The sequence below is a fragment of the Prionailurus viverrinus genome, unplaced genomic scaffold (assembly GCF_022837055.1).
Source record: "Prionailurus viverrinus isolate Anna unplaced genomic scaffold, UM_Priviv_1.0 scaffold_50, whole genome shotgun sequence".
NCBI classification, from domain to species: domain Eukaryota; kingdom Metazoa; phylum Chordata; class Mammalia; order Carnivora; family Felidae; genus Prionailurus; species Prionailurus viverrinus.
In genome coordinates, this window is record NW_025927613.1 from 1,701,397 (window position 1) to 1,719,214 (window position 17,818).

General features: G+C 57.3%; 1 protein-coding gene across 10 annotated transcripts; it reads left to right on the forward strand.

Moving 5' to 3' along the window:
• Nucleotides 1-1,961: 1,961 nt before the first annotated feature.
• SEMA6C (semaphorin 6C) lies at nt 1,962-15,614 on the forward strand. 10 transcript variants are annotated; one of them, XM_047847961.1, is made up of 19 exons: nt 1,962-1,980; nt 6,504-6,669; nt 8,432-8,546; nt 8,834-8,897; nt 9,056-9,112; nt 9,468-9,569; nt 9,793-9,883; nt 10,091-10,210; nt 10,391-10,479; nt 10,809-11,026; nt 11,314-11,445; nt 11,723-11,875; nt 12,116-12,289; nt 12,591-12,737; nt 12,985-13,062; nt 13,200-13,255; nt 13,427-13,471; nt 13,844-13,939; nt 14,351-15,614. In XM_047847961.1, the coding sequence occupies exons 2-19, from the start codon at nt 6,558-6,560 to the stop codon at nt 15,391-15,393; spliced, it is 2,892 nt and encodes a 963-aa protein (XP_047703917.1). In that variant the 5' UTR covers nt 1,962-1,980; nt 6,504-6,557; the 3' UTR covers nt 15,394-15,614. The 10 variants fall into 10 exon arrangements, with proteins under 10 accessions (XP_047703917.1, XP_047703915.1, XP_047703914.1 ...); XM_047847959.1 differs by lacking the exon at nt 1,962-1,980 and adding an exon at nt 2,570-2,703; XM_047847958.1 differs by lacking the exon at nt 1,962-1,980 and adding an exon at nt 2,576-2,707.
• The last annotated feature ends 2,204 nt before the right edge of the window (nt 15,615-17,818 follow it).

Sequence of the window (17,818 nt, forward strand, 5' to 3'; positions counted from 1 at the left end):
AGAGAGAGAGTGTGAGTGGGGAAGGGGCAGAGAGAGAGGGAGACACAGAATCTGAAGCAAGCTCCAGGCTCTGCGCTGTCAGCACAGAGCCTGATGTAGGGCTTGAACTTATGAACCATGAGATCATGACCTGAGCCGAAGTTAGACGCTTAACTGAGCCACCCAGACACCCCAACTAGTGCCTTCCTTAATCCCCATCCTCTCTCCCCCCCCCCCCCCCACCCCAACCGCCTCTCTGGTAACCACCATTTTGTTCTCTACAATTAAGAGTCTGCTTCTTGATATCTCCTTCTATTTTTTTCCTTTGCTTGTTTCTTAAATTCCGTATGAGTGAAACCATATGGTATTTGTCTTTCTCAGACTTATTTCTCTTAGCATTATACTCTCTAGATCAATCCATGTCATTGCAAATAGCAAAATTCCATTCTTTTTATGGCTGAATAATATTCCATTTTATATATATAAATAATATATATATAATATTCCATTATATATATATATATATATATATACACACACCACATCTTCTTTATCCATTTATCAATTGATGGACACTTGGGCTGCTTCCATATCTTGACTATGGTAAGTAATGCTGCTATAAACATAGGGGTCTGTGTATCCCTTTGATTAGTGTTCTTGTCGATCATTACTTTAAACTCTAACAGGAATATTGATCATCTCCATTTAGTTCTTTTTCTGAGGTTTTATCTTATTCTTTCAATTAGAGCATATTCCTCTGTCTCCTCATTTTGTTTGACTTTCTGTGTTTGTTTCTATGAATTAGTGGAACAGCTACTTCTCCTAAACTTGAAGGAATGGTCTTAGGTATGGGTCATCGCTTGTGTAGACTCTATGTGCCTGGTGACTTTTGCTGGCTGGCTGGAGTTGTGGGTGACATGGGCTGGGGATCACGAGGCACTCCCTGCTAGGTCTGCTCTGGTAGGATGGTAGATGGCCATTTCTCCAAAGACTGGGACTGCATCCCACAGCGAATTGTATATGAAATAAGTGCTTAATACTTTATAGATGGAACTGAGATTTTAATTGGGCCCTAAAACTTTAAATAAATTACACCTCAGTCTCTATTCACTAACCTATTTAATGAGCATATATTTGAGTACCTAAGTCCTTTGTTAGAAGCTGGGGAGATACATCTCTTGCTTACTCACTGTGAGGCTTAGCCCAGTCAGTGAGCCTGATCGGAGTTCAGTAAAGACCAGCAAACCCTCGTGCCTCCTTTCCTCTTGTCCAGAGACTTGTATGTGGGAGTAGGGGGCAGGAGGTGCCCACTCAGATAAAACTGTCCAAGAATGCCAATGTCTCCCAGGCCACCCACTATCCTGGGAATTTTGAGAACGTCTTTTGTCCCAGCCCCCACGCAGGGAAGAATCTTAGCAGGCGATACCAAGGTGGGAGCCAAGCAGTGCTGTCTGAAGTAGTCTCATTCTCCCTCCCCACTGACCTTCCCAGAATCAAAGAGTCTTTATGGAGGATGGGGTTGGAGAAGAAGCAGTTTTGCTATTCGAAGGAATGTCCAGGGCCCTCTGAAGAAAGATGGAACACTAATCCTGTGTCTGGGACCAGTAAGGCTATACGTGGGGCTGGGACACTGGTCACTTTCCCTTTTTGGAGTCTCCATGTTGCTCCTCTTTCTGTGTGATTCTCTGAGTCAGTTTGTCCCAATCTCCACGTCTCTCTTTTGGCTTGAGCCTCACTCACCTGTCCTCTTCCATCAACCCAACAGCCTGACTGCCAGCCACCCTGGCTTCCTGGCTCCGTAGTTCCTGGCCTAGTGGCCTAAGCCCATCCTGCTCTGACAGTAGGGGTGAGAGGGGAGGAGATGATGGGGACAAGGAAAACCTCCTGGTGACACCTTCCTTTCCTTTCCCAGGCCTCAAGCCCTCAAGCGCATGCTAGGCCTCCCTTATTGGGGTCATCATGAACCAGAGGAGGCACATGGGAAGAAACAAGGAGGTCGAGGTAAAAACAGTAGAGAGGAGGGACAGAGGGTTGGGGGCAGAGGGGAGAGCTCCCCCGAAGTGGAAGCCAGGTAGCCAAAGCCATTGGGGAGAAAGGAGGGAGGTTGAGTCGCGCAGCTCAGACAGTCCAGCCCAGCCGAGTCTCCGGGTTTCCCGTCGGTCTCTCCTTCCAGCTTCGCTTCCTTCCTCTCTTGTAAGATTTCTCCCAGGACCTCTCCGTGAGACCCCCTCCTCCGTACGAGTCTCGGCGACGGTCCGCTGGTTTCTCCATCTCGCGCCTGGCTTTGGTCTCTGGCTCAGCCTCCCGACCTGGCCCTCTCGGTGGGCGGTGCTCCTTACGCCCCGCCCCCAAGTAGGACTATTGGTGAAGAGGTGTCGAGAAGGCGGTGTCCAGCCAGCTTCCGAGAGCCAGATTGGTTGCGGAGACCCAGAGGCGGGCGGGAGGCGGAGCCGGCCGGGAGGCGGGCGGGGCGGCTGGGGCCCGGCCCAGAGCCCCGGGCGGTCGCATTGTTTTCCTGCAAGGAGCCGCGGCGGGAGTGGGGGCTGCGACTGGGACCCGCGGCTTGCCAGACCCGACAGCGGCCGGGAGCTCAGATCCGGGCTCCATCCCATTCGGACGCTCATCACATCTCGCCAGAGCCCCAATCACGGATTGCGAACTCGGCGTGGTGCGGGGCTGCTGCCCGCCCGCTGCGATCTCGGTCCCGCTGACCCGGATCTCGGAGCAAGTACCTCGGAGCTTGGGGAGATGGGGCTGCAGGGGAGGCCAGGAGGACGGGGGACGCCGCAGCTGGGGACAACGTTCCGAAGTGCGAGAGGGAACCGGGAGGGTGCCAGCGCGCTGTGTGCCTGGCTGCTGGAGAGGGTCAGCGGAGTTGGGGTGCTTGGAGGGAGGAGGGGACCGTGGCCGAGCCCCGTCAGTGCACTGTTGGGCGCAGCGTCTGGGCTCCTCTTCCCACCGGGCTTCTCTGAGTCGCGTCCCCTGGACTGGGGAGCGCTAAAGGGGATTATTTGAGGCGCGCACCGTGCAGAGGGTGGAAACCCTGGTGCCTTGACTCCCGGGCAGGGAAACTAAGGCTCCGAAACCCGCGGAGAACTGGACCCTCCTCTCGATGTCTCTGCAGGGATGGGAAGAGGGACGCGTCGTTCCGGACTTTGGTGTCACGGTTGCACCTCTGTCCTTGTGCAAGCGGGAGTCTGAGCACCTCTCAGGAGGTTGGCTGGGGCAGAGAGTCGGGGAAGGGGGCCCCCGAGAAACAACAGTCCCCGCGCCCTTCTCCTTTCTTCACCCCACTCGCCCCGGGGCTTTGTTAGACCAGGGTCTCCCAAGGAGGAGAGCCTAGCTGGAGACTGAACCTTTAGCCCGCGGACCCCGCTCAGCGCCGGCCGCAGGCCTGCCCTCTTTGGTTCCCAGCCTCTGGCCCTGTTTCTCTGGCCTGGGAGACCCGCCTCCGCTCCCCAACCCCCGCTCTCATCCTCACTCTGTCTGCGCCTGCAGGCCCCTCCAGCCCCTCCTCCCGCTAACGTGGCTCTGGGACCCGGTCCCGGCCCAGACTCTGCTGCCCGCCCCTCTCGGAGCCCCAGATCCAGTGAGGGGGAGACACGTCGAGCCCCTGGCCGCGGGCCCATCTTATGCCAGGCTCTAAACACCTGGATTATCCTCGTTGGGGGTTGGGTGGAAGGGAGAGTAGGTGCGGAACCAGGGGCAGAGGGTGGGAGAAATGTCTTGGAGAAGGGAATGCGCCTTCAGCCTGTTTCTCGAGGATCCTCACCGCGCCCCCCACCCCCTCTACCTCCTGTCTGCTCCCCCAGAGGAAGGTGGACTGGGGCGGGAGACCAGCCTGAGAGCTTCCTGCTATTGTCCCCAGCCCGGTCTCCCCTTCTCCATCCCTTCCCCAGCCTCCCCCTCCACCCGCCTTGACTCTGGTTGTGACTCTGGCTATGACCCTGGCCACTCCCCAGAGGTGGCCATAGGGCCAGGAGGAGAGAGAAGGGCTGTTTTCTCTCCCAGCAAAGAGAAGACCTAGGAGGGGAAGAAAGGTTTGGCCAGGCCTCCCCCATTTGCTTCAGATGGGGGGTATGATGCCTTTCCCCAGGCCCTGGGTGGGATGGGAACTGCTCAGATGCTGCTCCTCCAAAAACCAATGTGGGAAGCCTTCTTAAAGATATATCATACAAGTCTAGGGGGCCAATGCGAAGGCCAACCAAGTGTTTTCAGAGGCTGGACTAATCCAGTCCAAGGCAGGGGGTGGGGTGCAGAGACACTGGGCAGGAGGGAGGCAGGACCTGCTCTCTTAGGGAAGAAGGAAGAGGCTGGGGATGTTTGCTATCGGAGCATTTTGCCTAGAAATGAAGAGCATGCAAATGAGATGCAAATTAGCCTCTATTGTCCCCAGCTAGGGCGCTTTCTCGGTGAAGGCTGCTGGATTCTGAGGGTTTTAATGTGGGAGTGGATGTCATGCCCCACAAACTCTCCCTGTCACCCTTTTCCCCAAGACTGGTCCTTCAGTTCCAGGAGTTTCCAGCTAGGGGCCAGCCCCTGCCCCTGCCCTCACATCTTTGGGTTTGAAGCGGCCAGCACCTCTGTAATCTAGCTCACTGTCAACACCCCGCCCCACCCCACCTCACAACACACCCACACCTTTCCAGGGCCGCACGTCCCTTTCCCTAGCCTCAGTAGACTTCTCCTAAATTTTCACATTTACTTCTAAGGGATGTGGTAAGCAGGTCTAGCTAAGCCTCTTCCCTCCTGTCCCTTCTTCCATCAGGTCACAGGTTTCCTATCCCCCTCAAACCCCCACAGGAGTCACAACCCCAGGTGAGGAAAGGGCAGCAGCTCCTGAAGGCAGGGATGGAAACTGGCCTGGTCTGGGAGCAGGAAGAGGGGTCTGGCTGTTCTCCCCACTTGCCAGAGGCCAAAGTTGTTTCCTGGGTGAAGATACCAGTTGCCCAGGGCAACTTGGAGGGGGGGGGAGCCGGAGGGGGAGGATAGGAGACAGGCTGGGTCCCTTTCTCTTCCCCTGGGAGCACCAGCATCCGGGGATGGGGGTGGGGTGGTTAGGGAGGCTTGGCCTTTCAGCACCAGAGGGTCGTTAGCTAGCTGACTGCTCTGCCCCTGGGGAGGGGGTCATCATTAGATGTTCCTACCCCTTCCCCTCCTCCAGCCCTCTTGGGACCCCATCTGACGTCAACCTCCCCACCAGTGACGCTGGACTGGGGGTGGGGTACACTTGGGTCCTGGCTCCAAGAGTGGATTTGGGGAGATGGAATGGGCTGGGCTTGGAAACCCAGGGTCTGTTCTTTAAGGGGACATGGTGGGATGAACAACTAAGGATTGGTGAGGGATAGCTGTCTATTCACAGAAAGGAAGGATTCTCACCCGACCTGGTTTCAGGAGCCACTCAGCCCCTCGCTTCAGTTTGAGGGGAGGGAGGGCAGGAAGCTGGAGTACACCTCCCACTGCGGAGCCCAACCAGGGTCAGCTGGGGTGGGGTTGGCGGTGCCTGATGAGTGGGAAGGGCAGTCTCACCACGCTTTCACCATATCCATCTTTTCCTGGACTTTGGGCTACCGTTGCCTGTGCCTGTCGTTGAATTATTTATATTTCCATTTTGAGGCAGCCTGAAGAGGGAAGGAAGGGAAAGAGGGACATACGTGTTGAGCCATTTCTCATCACCAGTATAGCCAGTTGCATCCCTGGCTCCTCATAGGCGTCTGCTCCTCCTCATCAAATACTTGCACTGGTTCTTGGGAGCCAGGGAGGGAGCAGGGGGTTGGAGAGGCTGGGAGGGGGCACAGTGGTCGGGCAGACAGCTGCAGCCAGAGCTAAGTTTAGCCTCTGATCTGGCTCTGATGCAGATGCATTTTTGGCTAAGGCAGCCCCCCCCCACCCCGTACCCCTCCCTACCCAGCTTCTCCCTAGCAAAGAGAAGAGCCCTTGAGGCATGAACTTAGACTAAGACAACGACCCCTAGGCTTCCTGCCCCCACTCTGTCCTTCCCCAACCCTAGAGAGGGGATGGCTTCCTCGCAGCTGCCTCTTCCCGGGGCACAGCGCCTGAATGGCTCCCAGGGTGCCGTCCGGGTCTGTGAGGGAGGGTGAGGCAGACACGGTGCCCTCTTCCTCCTTCTAGTGCCAAGGAGTCACTATTTATAATTTTAAGGCTTCAGTGTCTAATTATAACTGAGTAGGGGTTAGTAAGAGGGGGGCCGGGAGGTGTCACCTACCGAATGTCCCAGGCCCGCTCAGAAGAAAGGAGAAGAGGCCGTTTGGAAGGGGAACGGGCGTGTCCTGTCCTTACCTGGGGTCATGCCTGCAGGTCTCACGCCAGCCAGTTTGGGCCAGTTGGAGAGAGAAAGGCCTGGAGTGACAGTGACAGCTGGCTGGGACCGAGGCAGTGCCAGAGAAAGGGTTGATTCCCCCGGCCCACAGGGTCCTCTAGGGTCAGACCAGGGGAGGAGCCCGCCTGGGCCAGGGGGAAGGGATCTGGCCCCTTCCCCCACTTTTATCTGTCTCCTCTTTCAGGGCCGGCATATGGGTGAGGGGGCACCCCCTGGGGCCTGAGCTGCCCCGCACAGGATGCCCCGTGCCCCCCGCTTCATGCCCTTGCTGCTCCTGCTGCTCTCACTTCCCCATACCCAGGCTGCCTTCCCCCAGGACCCCCTCCCTCTGCTGACCTCTGACCTGCAAGGTGAGTGCCCTGGCCCGACACCCCGCTGGGTGAGCTCTGCACTCCAGACCCCTGTGTAGGAGGCCAGGGTACAGGAAGACACCCAGCAGGGGAAGCAGACAGGTAGAGGGAACGGGGCGCTGCTGGCCCTGCTTCCTTCACTTGGAGGCAGTGCCGTCATTTGGTGGTTAAGAGCACGGACTCTCAGCCAGACCAAACCTTAGCAGGTTTGGATCCCTGCCCTGCGACTCATTAGCCTCACAACCCTGGTTAGATTGTTTAACCTTCCTTTGCCTCAGTCTCCTCATCTGCAAAATGAAGAGAGCAAATAGCATTCTGCCTCAGAGTTATGTAGGGATTAAATGAGGTGCCGAGAACACGGTCTGGCACATGGTAAGTGCTGCCTGTGTGTTTGCTATTACTATTAGGTATGCCACAAAGGTTCAGGGCTGGTTCAGTGGTTCCCCACACCTCTTCCCCCATCTCCACCATTTGCACCACAACTAAGCCTAGGTCCCACTGTGAGGGAAACCATACACCCACTTTTTTCTCAGAAGAACCTTGATCTATTTGCAGGTTCCTGTTATGGATGTAGAATTTAGAGTAATTTTAAGGACCAAGGGACTGCAGTTGGGTCCCTGGGAGTAAGTGTTGGGGGATAAGAATAGCAAACACTTGCATGTGCCAGATGCGGTTCTGAGCACCGTATAAACATTAAAGCATCTATGTCTGAACTCTGAGCTGCCTCTGGGTGCTGATGATCATGGTTGCCATGGTCAGGCCAGCAGACACGGAGGGTGGTCAACGGAGATAGTGACCTGGGACGGCTGAGGTGGCTTCTGAAGAGCCTTGAGGGGATGATACCAAAAGCTGGGAGAAATGGAGTAAGTGCTCCAGACAGGACAGTGTATGGCACGGGAACGAGAGGGGAGCGCTAGTCAGCCCTACAGCCCTTCCAAGAAGGAACTGTGTTCAGCTCTGGAGTAGGACAGACCTGGATCTGAATCCCAGTGCCTTCCACTTCCTAGCTAAATAAACTAGGCAAATTCCTTAATGGCTTTAAGCATCAGACTCCTCATCTGTAAAGTGGGGCCAATATTAGTATAGTAAAACCTTGCGGCAAGATAAGCAAACATTATTTTTAATTTTAATTAAAAAAATGTTTATCTTTAGAGAGATGGAGAGATGGAGCGCGAGCAGGGGAGGGGCAGAGAAAGAGGGAGACACAGAATCCAAAGCAGGCTCCAGGCTCTGAGCTGTCAGCACAAAGACAGATGTGGGGCCTGAACTCACAAACCGTGGGGGATCATAACCTGAGCCAAAGTTGGATGCCTAACCGACTGAGCCACCCAGGTGCCCCTCTAATAAATTTTAACTTGATAAATGAGCAATGTCTTGTGATACAAATAGTATGTGATACTGAATATCACTTGATCACAACTGAGCCAATGGTTCTTGAAATTCACTTTAATATACGAGTGCTTTGGATTACAAGCATCATTCCAGAATGAATTATGCTTGCAAACCAAGTTTTACTGTATTTCCCTTATAGGGTTGTATTAAACGAGGCATCTAAAATGCTAACATGGTGGTTGGCCGAGGTTAAGTGCTCAGGGCTAGCATTATTTTATTAATAGCTGTATTAATAGTTTTTTTAATACCTCACAACTTGTCTTCCTCATCCACAATGTCCATGGCTGGATTTCATCTGTCTGGAAAGGGTATTGGGGGAATGCATGGTGTCCTGGCTCAGCCTCAGCACCCACCTCTCTGTGTCTTCTAGGGACTTCCCCATTATCCTGGTTCCGGGGCCTGGAGGATGATGCTGTGGTTGCCGAACTTGGGCTGGACTTTCAGAGATTCCTAACCTTGAACCGGACCTTGCTAGTGGCTGCCCGGTAAACTGGCCGTGGCACTGTTGTGGGGCCGACATGCATGCTCCTGGGCAGACATGGGACCTGCATGGCCACTGCAGCACCTTGCAGGGGACACATGCAGGTGTACAAGCCATGGGACGTGGACATGCTTGGACCCAGAGCGCAAATGCCGAGGCATGGAGTAAGGGGGGGATAGCAGGAGGTCTGCGATGTTTGTCTCTGACCACTGAGCCTGAGCAGGGTGGCAGTAAGGAGCTCAGGTGGGGTGCCTTCGTTTGGTTCTGATCCCTCCTTACCTCTCCCTGCAGGGATCACGTTTTCTCCTTCGATCTTCAAGCCCAGGAGGCAGGGGAGGGGCTGGTGCCCAACAAGGTAAGAGGCATGTGGCAGGAGGTGCAGGCATGGAGATGAGGCCTGGAAAGGTCTGCTGGGGGTCCAGCGGGTGGGAAAAAGAATCCAAAAGGAGCCATAATGTGAGGGGGCATCCAGCTTGCCCCATGATGTTCCCTCCCTTCTGTCTCTCCCTTCAGTATCTAACATGGCGGAGCCAAGACATGGAGAACTGTGTTGTGCGGGGAAAGCTGACGGTGAGGAGCGTGAGGAGCGGGGTGACAATTTCGAGGGGAGAATTTCCCGCCTCTCCAGGCTCTGTCCAGGACCACAGTGGTCCTCTGCTGTGCCCAGTTTTCCCGCCCACTTGCATCTGGGGTGGGGTGGGGGGGATGCAGGAAAGGGGATGAATAGTTGTTGCCTTCCTTCACAGAAGAGCTAGGCTCTAGCAGGCCAAAGAATCTGTCTGAGGTTGCAGGGTAGCAAATAGCTTGGCTGAAACTTTACCCCACATTGCTCTGACCATCTCAGGGGAGGTGGCCTTACTTCCTGTGGCCCCCTGTCCCAGTCCTAGGGAGCCCTGTTGCTGACCTGGAATTTTGGCTTCTCTAGGACGAGTGCCACAACTATATTCGTGTTCTTGTTCCCTGGGACTCCCAGACACTCCTTGCCTGTGGAACGAACTCATTCAGCCCCGTGTGCCGCAGCTATGGGGTACAAAGGCGGAGGGAGGGGGTGTGGGGCAGGGAAGGGGTCATGATGGGAGTGGGAAGAGAACCCAAGGTGGGCAACCAGCGAGGGTAGGGGAACCGGAGTGTCCAGAATGCAAGGGTCCTGAAGGGGTTGGGGAGAGAGGCAAGGGGACGCGGGGAGGTGGGTGATGGAGCCAGACTCCGAGACCCTGATGGTTCCAAGAATCTGTTCCCTCTCCCTCCAGATAACTTCGCTGCAGCAGGAGGGTGAAGAGCTGAGTGGGCAGGCTCGATGCCCCTTTGATGCCACCCAGTCCAACGTGGCCATCTTTGCAGGTGTGCACCTGGGCACGTGAGAAGCGGGCCTGTGGCTGGAGGGGGCTACCACCTCAGCCCTTCTCCCAATTTGGTCTCTCACTATGCTCCTGAGTGGAAGGTTGAGGTAGGGGGCAGGGCCAGGGTGAGTGAGGTAGGGGTGTAGGAGGCCCAAGAAGCGCCAGATCCCTGGGCCCTCCCCTGACTCCCCCCTACCCGCCCCTCCAGAGGGCAGCCTATACTCAGCCACAGCTGCGGATTTCCAGGCCAGTGATGCTGTGGTTTACAGAAGCCTTGGGCCTCAGCCCCCACTCCGCTCGGCCAAGTACGACTCCAAGTGGCTCAGAGGTCAGGGCGGGCCTGGGGGAGGGAGGCTGCTCTTGGGGAGGAGGTGCAGGGGGAGGACAGGGGGAGGTGCAGGGAGCAGGCAGAGGGTGGTGGTACTGGTACTGTGCCTGTGTGAAAGGCAGAAGGCTGTGTGGGGCCTGGAGTCTCTGAGCATGCTGTTTCCTGTCTCCGCCCCCTCAGAGCCACACTTCGTCCATGCCTTGGAGCACGGAGACCATGTCTACTTCTTCTTCCGAGAGGTCTCAGTGGAGGATGCTCGGCTGGGAAGGGTAAGGAGGTGGGCACCAGGGGTGGGTAGAGAGTTCTGCTGGATCCTGAGGAGCCAGTCAAGAGTCAGTGAAGAGCTCCTGGCCCTAATCTCCACCACATAGTCCCTTGGACTCTGAGCCCCAACTTGGAGTAGCCCCCAGCCCTCTGCCCCCACATCCTGCTGTGTCCCTCATCCTTGACCCCAACCAATCTACCACGCTATACCCTTCCTTTGCTGTGCCCCTAACATTGGTCTCTCGGTCCTCCAACACTCCAGATTCGTGTCCCCGCCACTGGCCCTGGGGCCCTCCCTGTTCTCCTAGTCCTGGCTCCCCCCCCCCCCACCCAGGTGCAGTTCTCCAGGGTGGCCCGAGTATGTAAACGTGACATGGGCGGCTCACCTCGGGCCTTGGACCGCCACTGGACATCCTTCCTGAAGCTGCGGCTCAACTGCTCTGTTCCTGGAGATTCTACCTTCTATTTTGACGTCTTACAGGCCTTAACTGGGCCTGTGAACTTGTATGGCCGCTCTGCTCTCTTTGGGGTCTTCACCACGCAGACCAATAGGTTAGTAGTAGACTAACCGACATGGCCCAATCTGTCCCTTGTCCCACCAGTGTCTGAGCCCCCCTCCCACAGCCTGCTGATGCCTTATAATGAGGGGAGACTCCATTCAAGGCCAGTTTACTATTCTGTTCATTTTTTTTTCTCCCAGCATGGCCCCCAGAGACTGTCTCACCCTCTCAGGCTCCACGTCCTAATATGGTGCATAAGGGCAGCTGCCGTGTCTCACCTGGGAGGGGCTGTGCTATCCCTCCCAACCCCCAGCCCACATCCTTTTCTGGCTCCTTCAGCATCCCTGGCTCTGCGGTCTGTGCCTTCTACCTGGATGATATCGAGCATGCATTTGAGGGCAAGTTCAAGGAGCAGAGGAGTCTGGATGGGGCCTGGACACCTGTATCTGAAGACAGGGTTCCCTCCCCCAGGTACCCAGGATGGGGGTGGCTTTTGTGGGGGCAGAAGCAAGCAGTGTGTTCCCACATGGGATTATGAAGAGAGGGTCTATGGGATTAGGGGGAGGGGGCTCAGTGGGTTGGCATGGGACTGGAGAGCTGTGGAGAAAAGGAAGGCAGTAGTTGAATGTCTGTGTGAAGGGGTAGAGCAAAGGTTACCAATCATGTTTGGGAGCAGCTGGAGGGGTGGGGTACTTAACTAAACCCTGGGTCCCCGTCCTAACATGGCTCCTTTCCATGTGCCTACCAGGCCAGGATCCTGTGCAGGTGTAGGTGTGGCTGCCTTGTTCCCCTCTTCCAGAGATCTCCCTGACGACGTCCTGACCTTTATCAAGGCTCACCCACTGCTGGACCCGGCCGTGCCACCTGCTACCCATCAGCCTCTGCTCACCCTCACCAGCAGGTATGTGGTTAAGCAAATGACAGCTACTGCCCAACTCCCCCCCCACCCCCGCCCCCGCCACTCTCTATCTCCGACCTCACAAGCTAAATCATATTGGTGGGAAGAAGAACCCATGAAAGTGGAAGGGAGAGCGAGAAGAAGAAAAAGTCTGGGCGGGAGGAAGCACCCGAAGTGGGCACCAGGATACATGGGCCGTCTTCCACTAGTCAGCTTGCCCTGACCCAAGGCCTATCCCTCCAGGGCTCTACTGACCCAGTTAGCTGTGGATGGTAGGGCTGGTCCCTACGGTAACACCACAGTCCTGTTCCTGGGCTCCGAAGATGGGACAGTGCTGAAGGTACTGCCCCCAGGGGGGCCATCAGGGGGCCCTGAGCCCATCCTGTTGGAAGAAATCAATGCCTACAGCCCTGCCAGGTGAGGCCTTCGTCTGGCAGTCCCTCCCACCCCCCCCCCGCCCCCCTTGCAGAGCAGGAATGGGAAGTGAGGTGGTGGATGGAGATGTGGGGGGATAGGGTGGGAACTCCCCAGAAGCTATAGGGTATAGGGATTTGGCAAGAAGCTGGGTGGTTTGGTGGGGCAGTCCTATGAGTTGTGTTCAGGGCTTGTGCACCTCCCCACCTTCTGTTCTTTAACCCCCCCCACCCCCCACCCCCCCCACCCCCGGAGACAGGAGCCTCACCTGCGCCATCTCTGATTCCTTCTGGCTCCATCCTAGGTGCAGTGGGAAGCGGGCGGCCCAAACGGCAAGGCGGGTCATAGGGCTGGAGCTGGACACTGAAGGTCACAGGCTCTTTGTGGCTTTTTCTGGCTGCATCATCTACCTCCCTCTCAGTCGGTGTGCCCGGCACGGGGCCTGTCAGAGGTGAGAAGAGGCTTAGGGCAGGCCTGCCTGGGGAGGTTCCTTGAGCCGGAAGGAGCATGGGGACACAGGCATGGGGGGTGGCAGAGAAATGCAGGGGAGGGTCAGGAGGGAGGGTTGCCTGGAGCATTCTGTAGGTATGCAGCAACCAGGGACTAGAATAGGAATCAGGGTAGGCAGGATGGGATCTGGGGCTGGGGCATGGGCTGTGATTAGAGGGGAGAGCCTCAGATGTCTCCGTCTCCCCCAGGAGCTGTCTGGCTTCTCAGGACCCATACTGTGGATGGCACAGCTCCAGAGGCTGTGTGGATATCAGGGGACCCGGTGGGTAAGTGAGGGGCCCCTGGACCTCCTGAGGAGAAAGCTCCCCACTACTAGGAGAGGGAGCTGAGGGCCAGGGCAGGGGCTGGGGGGCAAGATGGATAACTGCACTGAGACACCCCCATCCACCTCATTTCCTTCTAGGACTGATGTGGATCCGGCTGGGAACCAGGAATCCACGGAGCACAGTGACTGCCAAGGTAAATGGCCGGGACAGGGGTGGCTGTAGCCACAGCTGCACATGGCTCTGAAGGCCCTCAGAGACCATCCCGGGTGTGGGTTTCTGTCCTTCTGTAGCACAGTCACCCCTTTCAGTTCTTCTAGAAGCTTCCCCTGCCCCTGTCTTCACCCTCCGTCTTCCTTCTTCATAGATGGAGCTACTGGGAGTCAGTCTGGTACAGGGGATTCTGCTTATGGTGAGTCTGGCTATTCCAACTTCATCCCCCCTTGCCTGGCCCACACTCACCCGAGTCTGTGCTCCCTGGCAGCAGCAGACCAGCACCCCGGACCCACTGAGAGAGTCTCAAGGGTTAGCATCCTCCACACACCTGGCATATAGCTCAGTGCTTGGCATACAGTAGGGTGCTTAAATAAATAGTCTTTGAAAAAACTACATGAAAGAATGCCTGCATGGTGAGCCCTTCCCCATGCCCAGAAGAAAGGAGAGGCTGGAGTTCTAGACTTTGGGGTTCCAAAGGGGGTGGGTGGGGGTGGGGAGGACCCTCTGAATGGGTGTCAGAGGTGGAAAACAGAAGCCTCACTGGCTCTGACCTGGTCTCTGTCACCAGTGCTTCTGGGTCCTGGCCCTTCCCCTGAGACCCCCAGCCCCCTCAGTGATGCCCACCCCCGGCCCCAGTCTTCCACTATTGGAGCTCACACTCAGGGTAAGGGGGCTGGTTGGGAGGGACAGGAGTGAAGTGTGGGGCTGCTGATTCTTGAAGAACTCCAAGCCTCTCACTGACACGTTTGATGCTCGCTAATGCCTGTCTGGTGCCCCCTCTCCCCAGAGCTGGGCATCTCCTACCCACCTCCTTCTGCACTGGCAGAGTTTGGCACCTGCTCTTGGCATGGCTCCAGGGGCCAGAGCTGGGTTGGGGACTCCTCAAGGCCCAAGCTCTAGCCTGTGTGTGAGGGCTGGTGTGATGGGCTGTGCGTTGAGGGGTCAGGGGAGGTCATTCTGAGGAGGGTCAGGCTGTGCTGGAGCGGAGGAGGCGAGCAGCAGCGGGAGCGAGGTGCAGCGCCCTCCCACACCCCCCTACCTCGGCTGAGCCTCCCTCCTCCCTCTCGGTCAGCAGGCGTGCGCCGGGACCTCCCCCCAGCCTCAGCCTCCCTCTCCGTCCCCATCCCACTCCTCCTGGCCTGTGCTGCCGCAGCCTTCGCTCTGGGCGCCTCGGTCTCTGGCCTCCTGGTCTCCTGCGCGTGCCGCCGAGCCCACCGACGTCGGAGCAAGGACGTCGAGACTCCGGGGCTCCCGCGCCCTCTCTCCCTTCGCAGCTTGGCCCGGCTGCACGGTGCGGGCCCGGAGCCGCCGCAGTCCAAGGACGGAGACGGGGCGCAGCCGCCCCAGCTCTACACCACCTTCCTGCCTCCCCCCGAGGGCGTGGCCCCGCCGGAGCTGGCCTGCCTGCCCACGCCGGAGTCCACGCCCGAGCTGCCGGCCAAGCACCTCCGCCACGCCGGGGGCCCCTGGGAGTGGAACCAGAACGGGAACAATGCCAAGGAGGGCCAGGGCCGCGCGCGGGGCGGGAACGCGGCGGGCGGCCCCGCGCCCCGCGTGCTGGTGAGGCCGCCGCCGCCCGGCTGTCCCGGGCAGGCGGTGGAGGTCACCACCCTGGAAGAACTGCTGCGCTACCTGCACGGTCCGCAGCCACCCAGGAAGGGGGCCGAGCCCCTGGCCGCGGCCGCGTTTACCTCGCGGGCGCTCCCGCCGGAACCCAGCCCCACCCCCACCCTGTTCGCGGGCCCCAGCCTCCTGCCCCGGGAGTGTGGCCCGCCGTTGAGGCTGGACGTGCCCCCCGAGGGCAAGTGCGCGGCCCCCTCCACGCGGCCCGCCCTCTCCGCCCCCGCTCCCCGGCTAGGGGTCGGAGGCGGCCGCAGAACGCCCTTCCCCACGCATCGTGCCCCCCCGGCCCTGCTCACTCGGGTCCCCTCGGGGGGCCCCTCCAGGTACTGTGGGGGGCCCGGGAGACATCTTCTGTACCTGGGCCGGCCGGAGGGCTATCGGGGCCGCGCCCTAAAGAGGGTGGACGTCGAGAAGCCGCAGCTGCCCCCGAAGCCGCCCCTCGTCGCGCCCTCCCCCCCGCCGGCCATCCCCAACGGCAGCCATTTTCACTTTTAAAGGGAGCTGCGCTGCGTCCTCCAGTTGGGCCCCTGAGGCCCGCGCCTTCCAAGGCCAAGAGCATGGACGCGTCTCCAAGGACAGAAACCCTCCCTCTCTCCGCGTTCCACACCTCCAGCCTTTCTGGACTCTGAGAGTCTCCTGGGGTCTCAGCCCGCCTCGGGTTTATTTATTGACTGTATTTCCCCCTGTCCTCGAGAGAGGAGTGGGAGGTGAGAAGCTCGCCCCCTCAGTGAGCCAGCTTTTCGGGGGGAACTGGCGCACTCCTACTTCCCCCTCGCTCAGCCAAGCTGCCTTAACTCGCCCCTTCGGGCTTCCTCCATAGACTGAGCCGCGGGCGGGCCGCAGGACGGATGGACGGACCGACGGGGCTGGGGCCGCGCGCGCGCTGTGTACGGAGTCCTCGGGCCTCCCGGGACGTGCCTCCTCCTACTGTGTAGGAGCCTCCGCTTCCCAATACAGCTTTTTGTCCCCGAGTCGTGCCTGACTTTCCTAGCGGAGGGGGCGGGGCGGGAACCGTTCCGCTCGCTAGGCGCCTCTGCCCCCGAATCTCTGCCTTTATCTTGGCCTCGCACTCTCCCGAGTAATTGGGATGGCTGCGGTCCCACCGGGGTTAATCAGGAAAGGTTTCCTGAAGGAGGCAAGCAAAGAAATGGTGTGTGGCGATGAGCCGGGGCCCAGGAGACCCACGGCCGAGCTTAGGTGGGGTGGGGAGTGCACCGGAGCACGTTCCTGGATCGAGGACGTTTTCCTAGCTTGTTCCATGGGGTGGGGGAGGGTACTTTTTGAGAAATAAAATGAAGCTGCAGCGCAAGTGATTTACGTTTCACAACAGGAAATCTTGCCCTAAAGAATTTGGAGTCTGGGTCGCATGACCGGGAGGCTGCACAGAAGAGCACAGGAGTCCGCGCTGTCGGAGGCAGGGGCTACCCTTGGCAGTTCCCTAAGGAGCAGTTAGTTTCCCTTCGCAGAGCGGGAGGGAGTATCCAGAGCGTCTGTTCCCTTGCACGCATGCGTAGCCTCCTCTCGCGGAGGAGTCTCCGGCTGCACACCGTGTGCCGACGAGGTTCAGCTAGCGGGTGCCCGTTCGGTCGTTCATCTAGCTGGGGCTGGCTGAAGATACCTGTCTGTTACCCCGCGGGCCAATGGGAGGGGCTGACAGGACCGTCTGTCCCGCCCACTACCTCGAGTCTAAGGGCTTTTAAAGCCTCTCGGGGGCGGTGGCTGCTTTGGCGGATTTACAAGTCCGGGGTTTTGCCGGCGCGTGGCCCGAGTATCCGCCCAGTTGGAGCCCTAGGCCGCCGTCCCACTGGCGCCGCCTGGAGGCCGGCCCAGGCCCTGCCGCTAAGGAAGCCTTGGCAGTCCATTGCCCTGTTTCCCGCGGAAGGGCCTTTGATGGGAAACCGCTGAGAACAATTTGGTGAAGAACGGAGATTGTTTCTTGCGCCTCCTTTGGACTACCTGTAATCCTGACAAGTCACAACTTTGCCCCAAACCTCAGTTTCCTCATCTGAAAAATGGGGTTGTTTGAGAGGCTCAAGTAATGATAATGTATGTAAAAATACTTTCAAAGGAGAAAATACGGTACCTTTTGAGATGGTGATTCTTCCAAACTCATGCTTAGGCGTCCCAACTTTGCGATCTTCTAAGCAATCGGTTTCCCTTTATATCCTCACAGTCTTTATAGATTTTACCCTCAATGTTTTTTGAAAATTACCCTCTGAACTTTCCTCACACCTTGTTCTGTCATATTTGCTCTCTGCAGTCTACCCTCTGCTTGGAGCTTGTTCTCCCAGGTTGGAGAGGTCTGTTAGGTCTTAGTTTAACCCTCTTTGGATGCCTTACATAAACCAAGATGTTTGAAAACCGTTGCTAGTTTCCTAGATGGTGAAGGAGGGCAAGGGAGGAGCGGAGAATCTTTCCAAACACGACTTCACTATCCTCTTCAAACCAAGGTGTTAAAGCCAGGACAAAGAAAAATGTTAGGGCTGCATCCTTTCTCAGCCTTCTGTTCTGAGGGACAAGGCTCAAAATACTTCAGTGCTTGCTCTGAAGGTGGTCACAAGAAAGGGGTAAATGTTCCTCAAGTTTAAATATAGACTCAAAAGAGAGGTGCAAGAGAAGTTAATCCTGTGACTCTGTGCAGGCAGCAGCAATTTACAGGTTAAAGTCCTTGTTTCATTTTAATCATGAAGGGTGTTCATTTATTAACATTTACAAAGTATGACGGCTTCTCTAGCCTAAAGAGTGGACTAAACTGGATTCTCAGAACCTTCTCAGGGCTAGCAAAAGCAACTATGTTGCACTGAGAACGAAAGTCTTGGACTCTGCCACTTTAATAGTTTTGTGTGTGACTTTGGCAATTTGATTAACCTCTCTGAGCCTCAATTTCTTTTGTAAAGGATGTGTGGCAACAGGGAGGTTA

Bases quoted from the DNA above. Each gene is read 5' to 3' on its own strand.
- SEMA6C (XM_047847961.1), top strand. From the start codon at position 6,558: ATGCCCCGTGCCCCCCGCTTCATGCCCTTGCTGCTCCTGCTGCTCTCA. The intron at 9,884-10,090 runs GTGTGCACCTGG...CCGCCCCTCCAG, and splicing joins CAACGTGGCCATCTTTGCAG to AGGGCAGCCTATACTCAGCC. The intron at 10,480-10,808 runs GTAAGGAGGTGG...CCCCCCACCCAG, and splicing joins AGGATGCTCGGCTGGGAAGG to GTGCAGTTCTCCAGGGTGGC.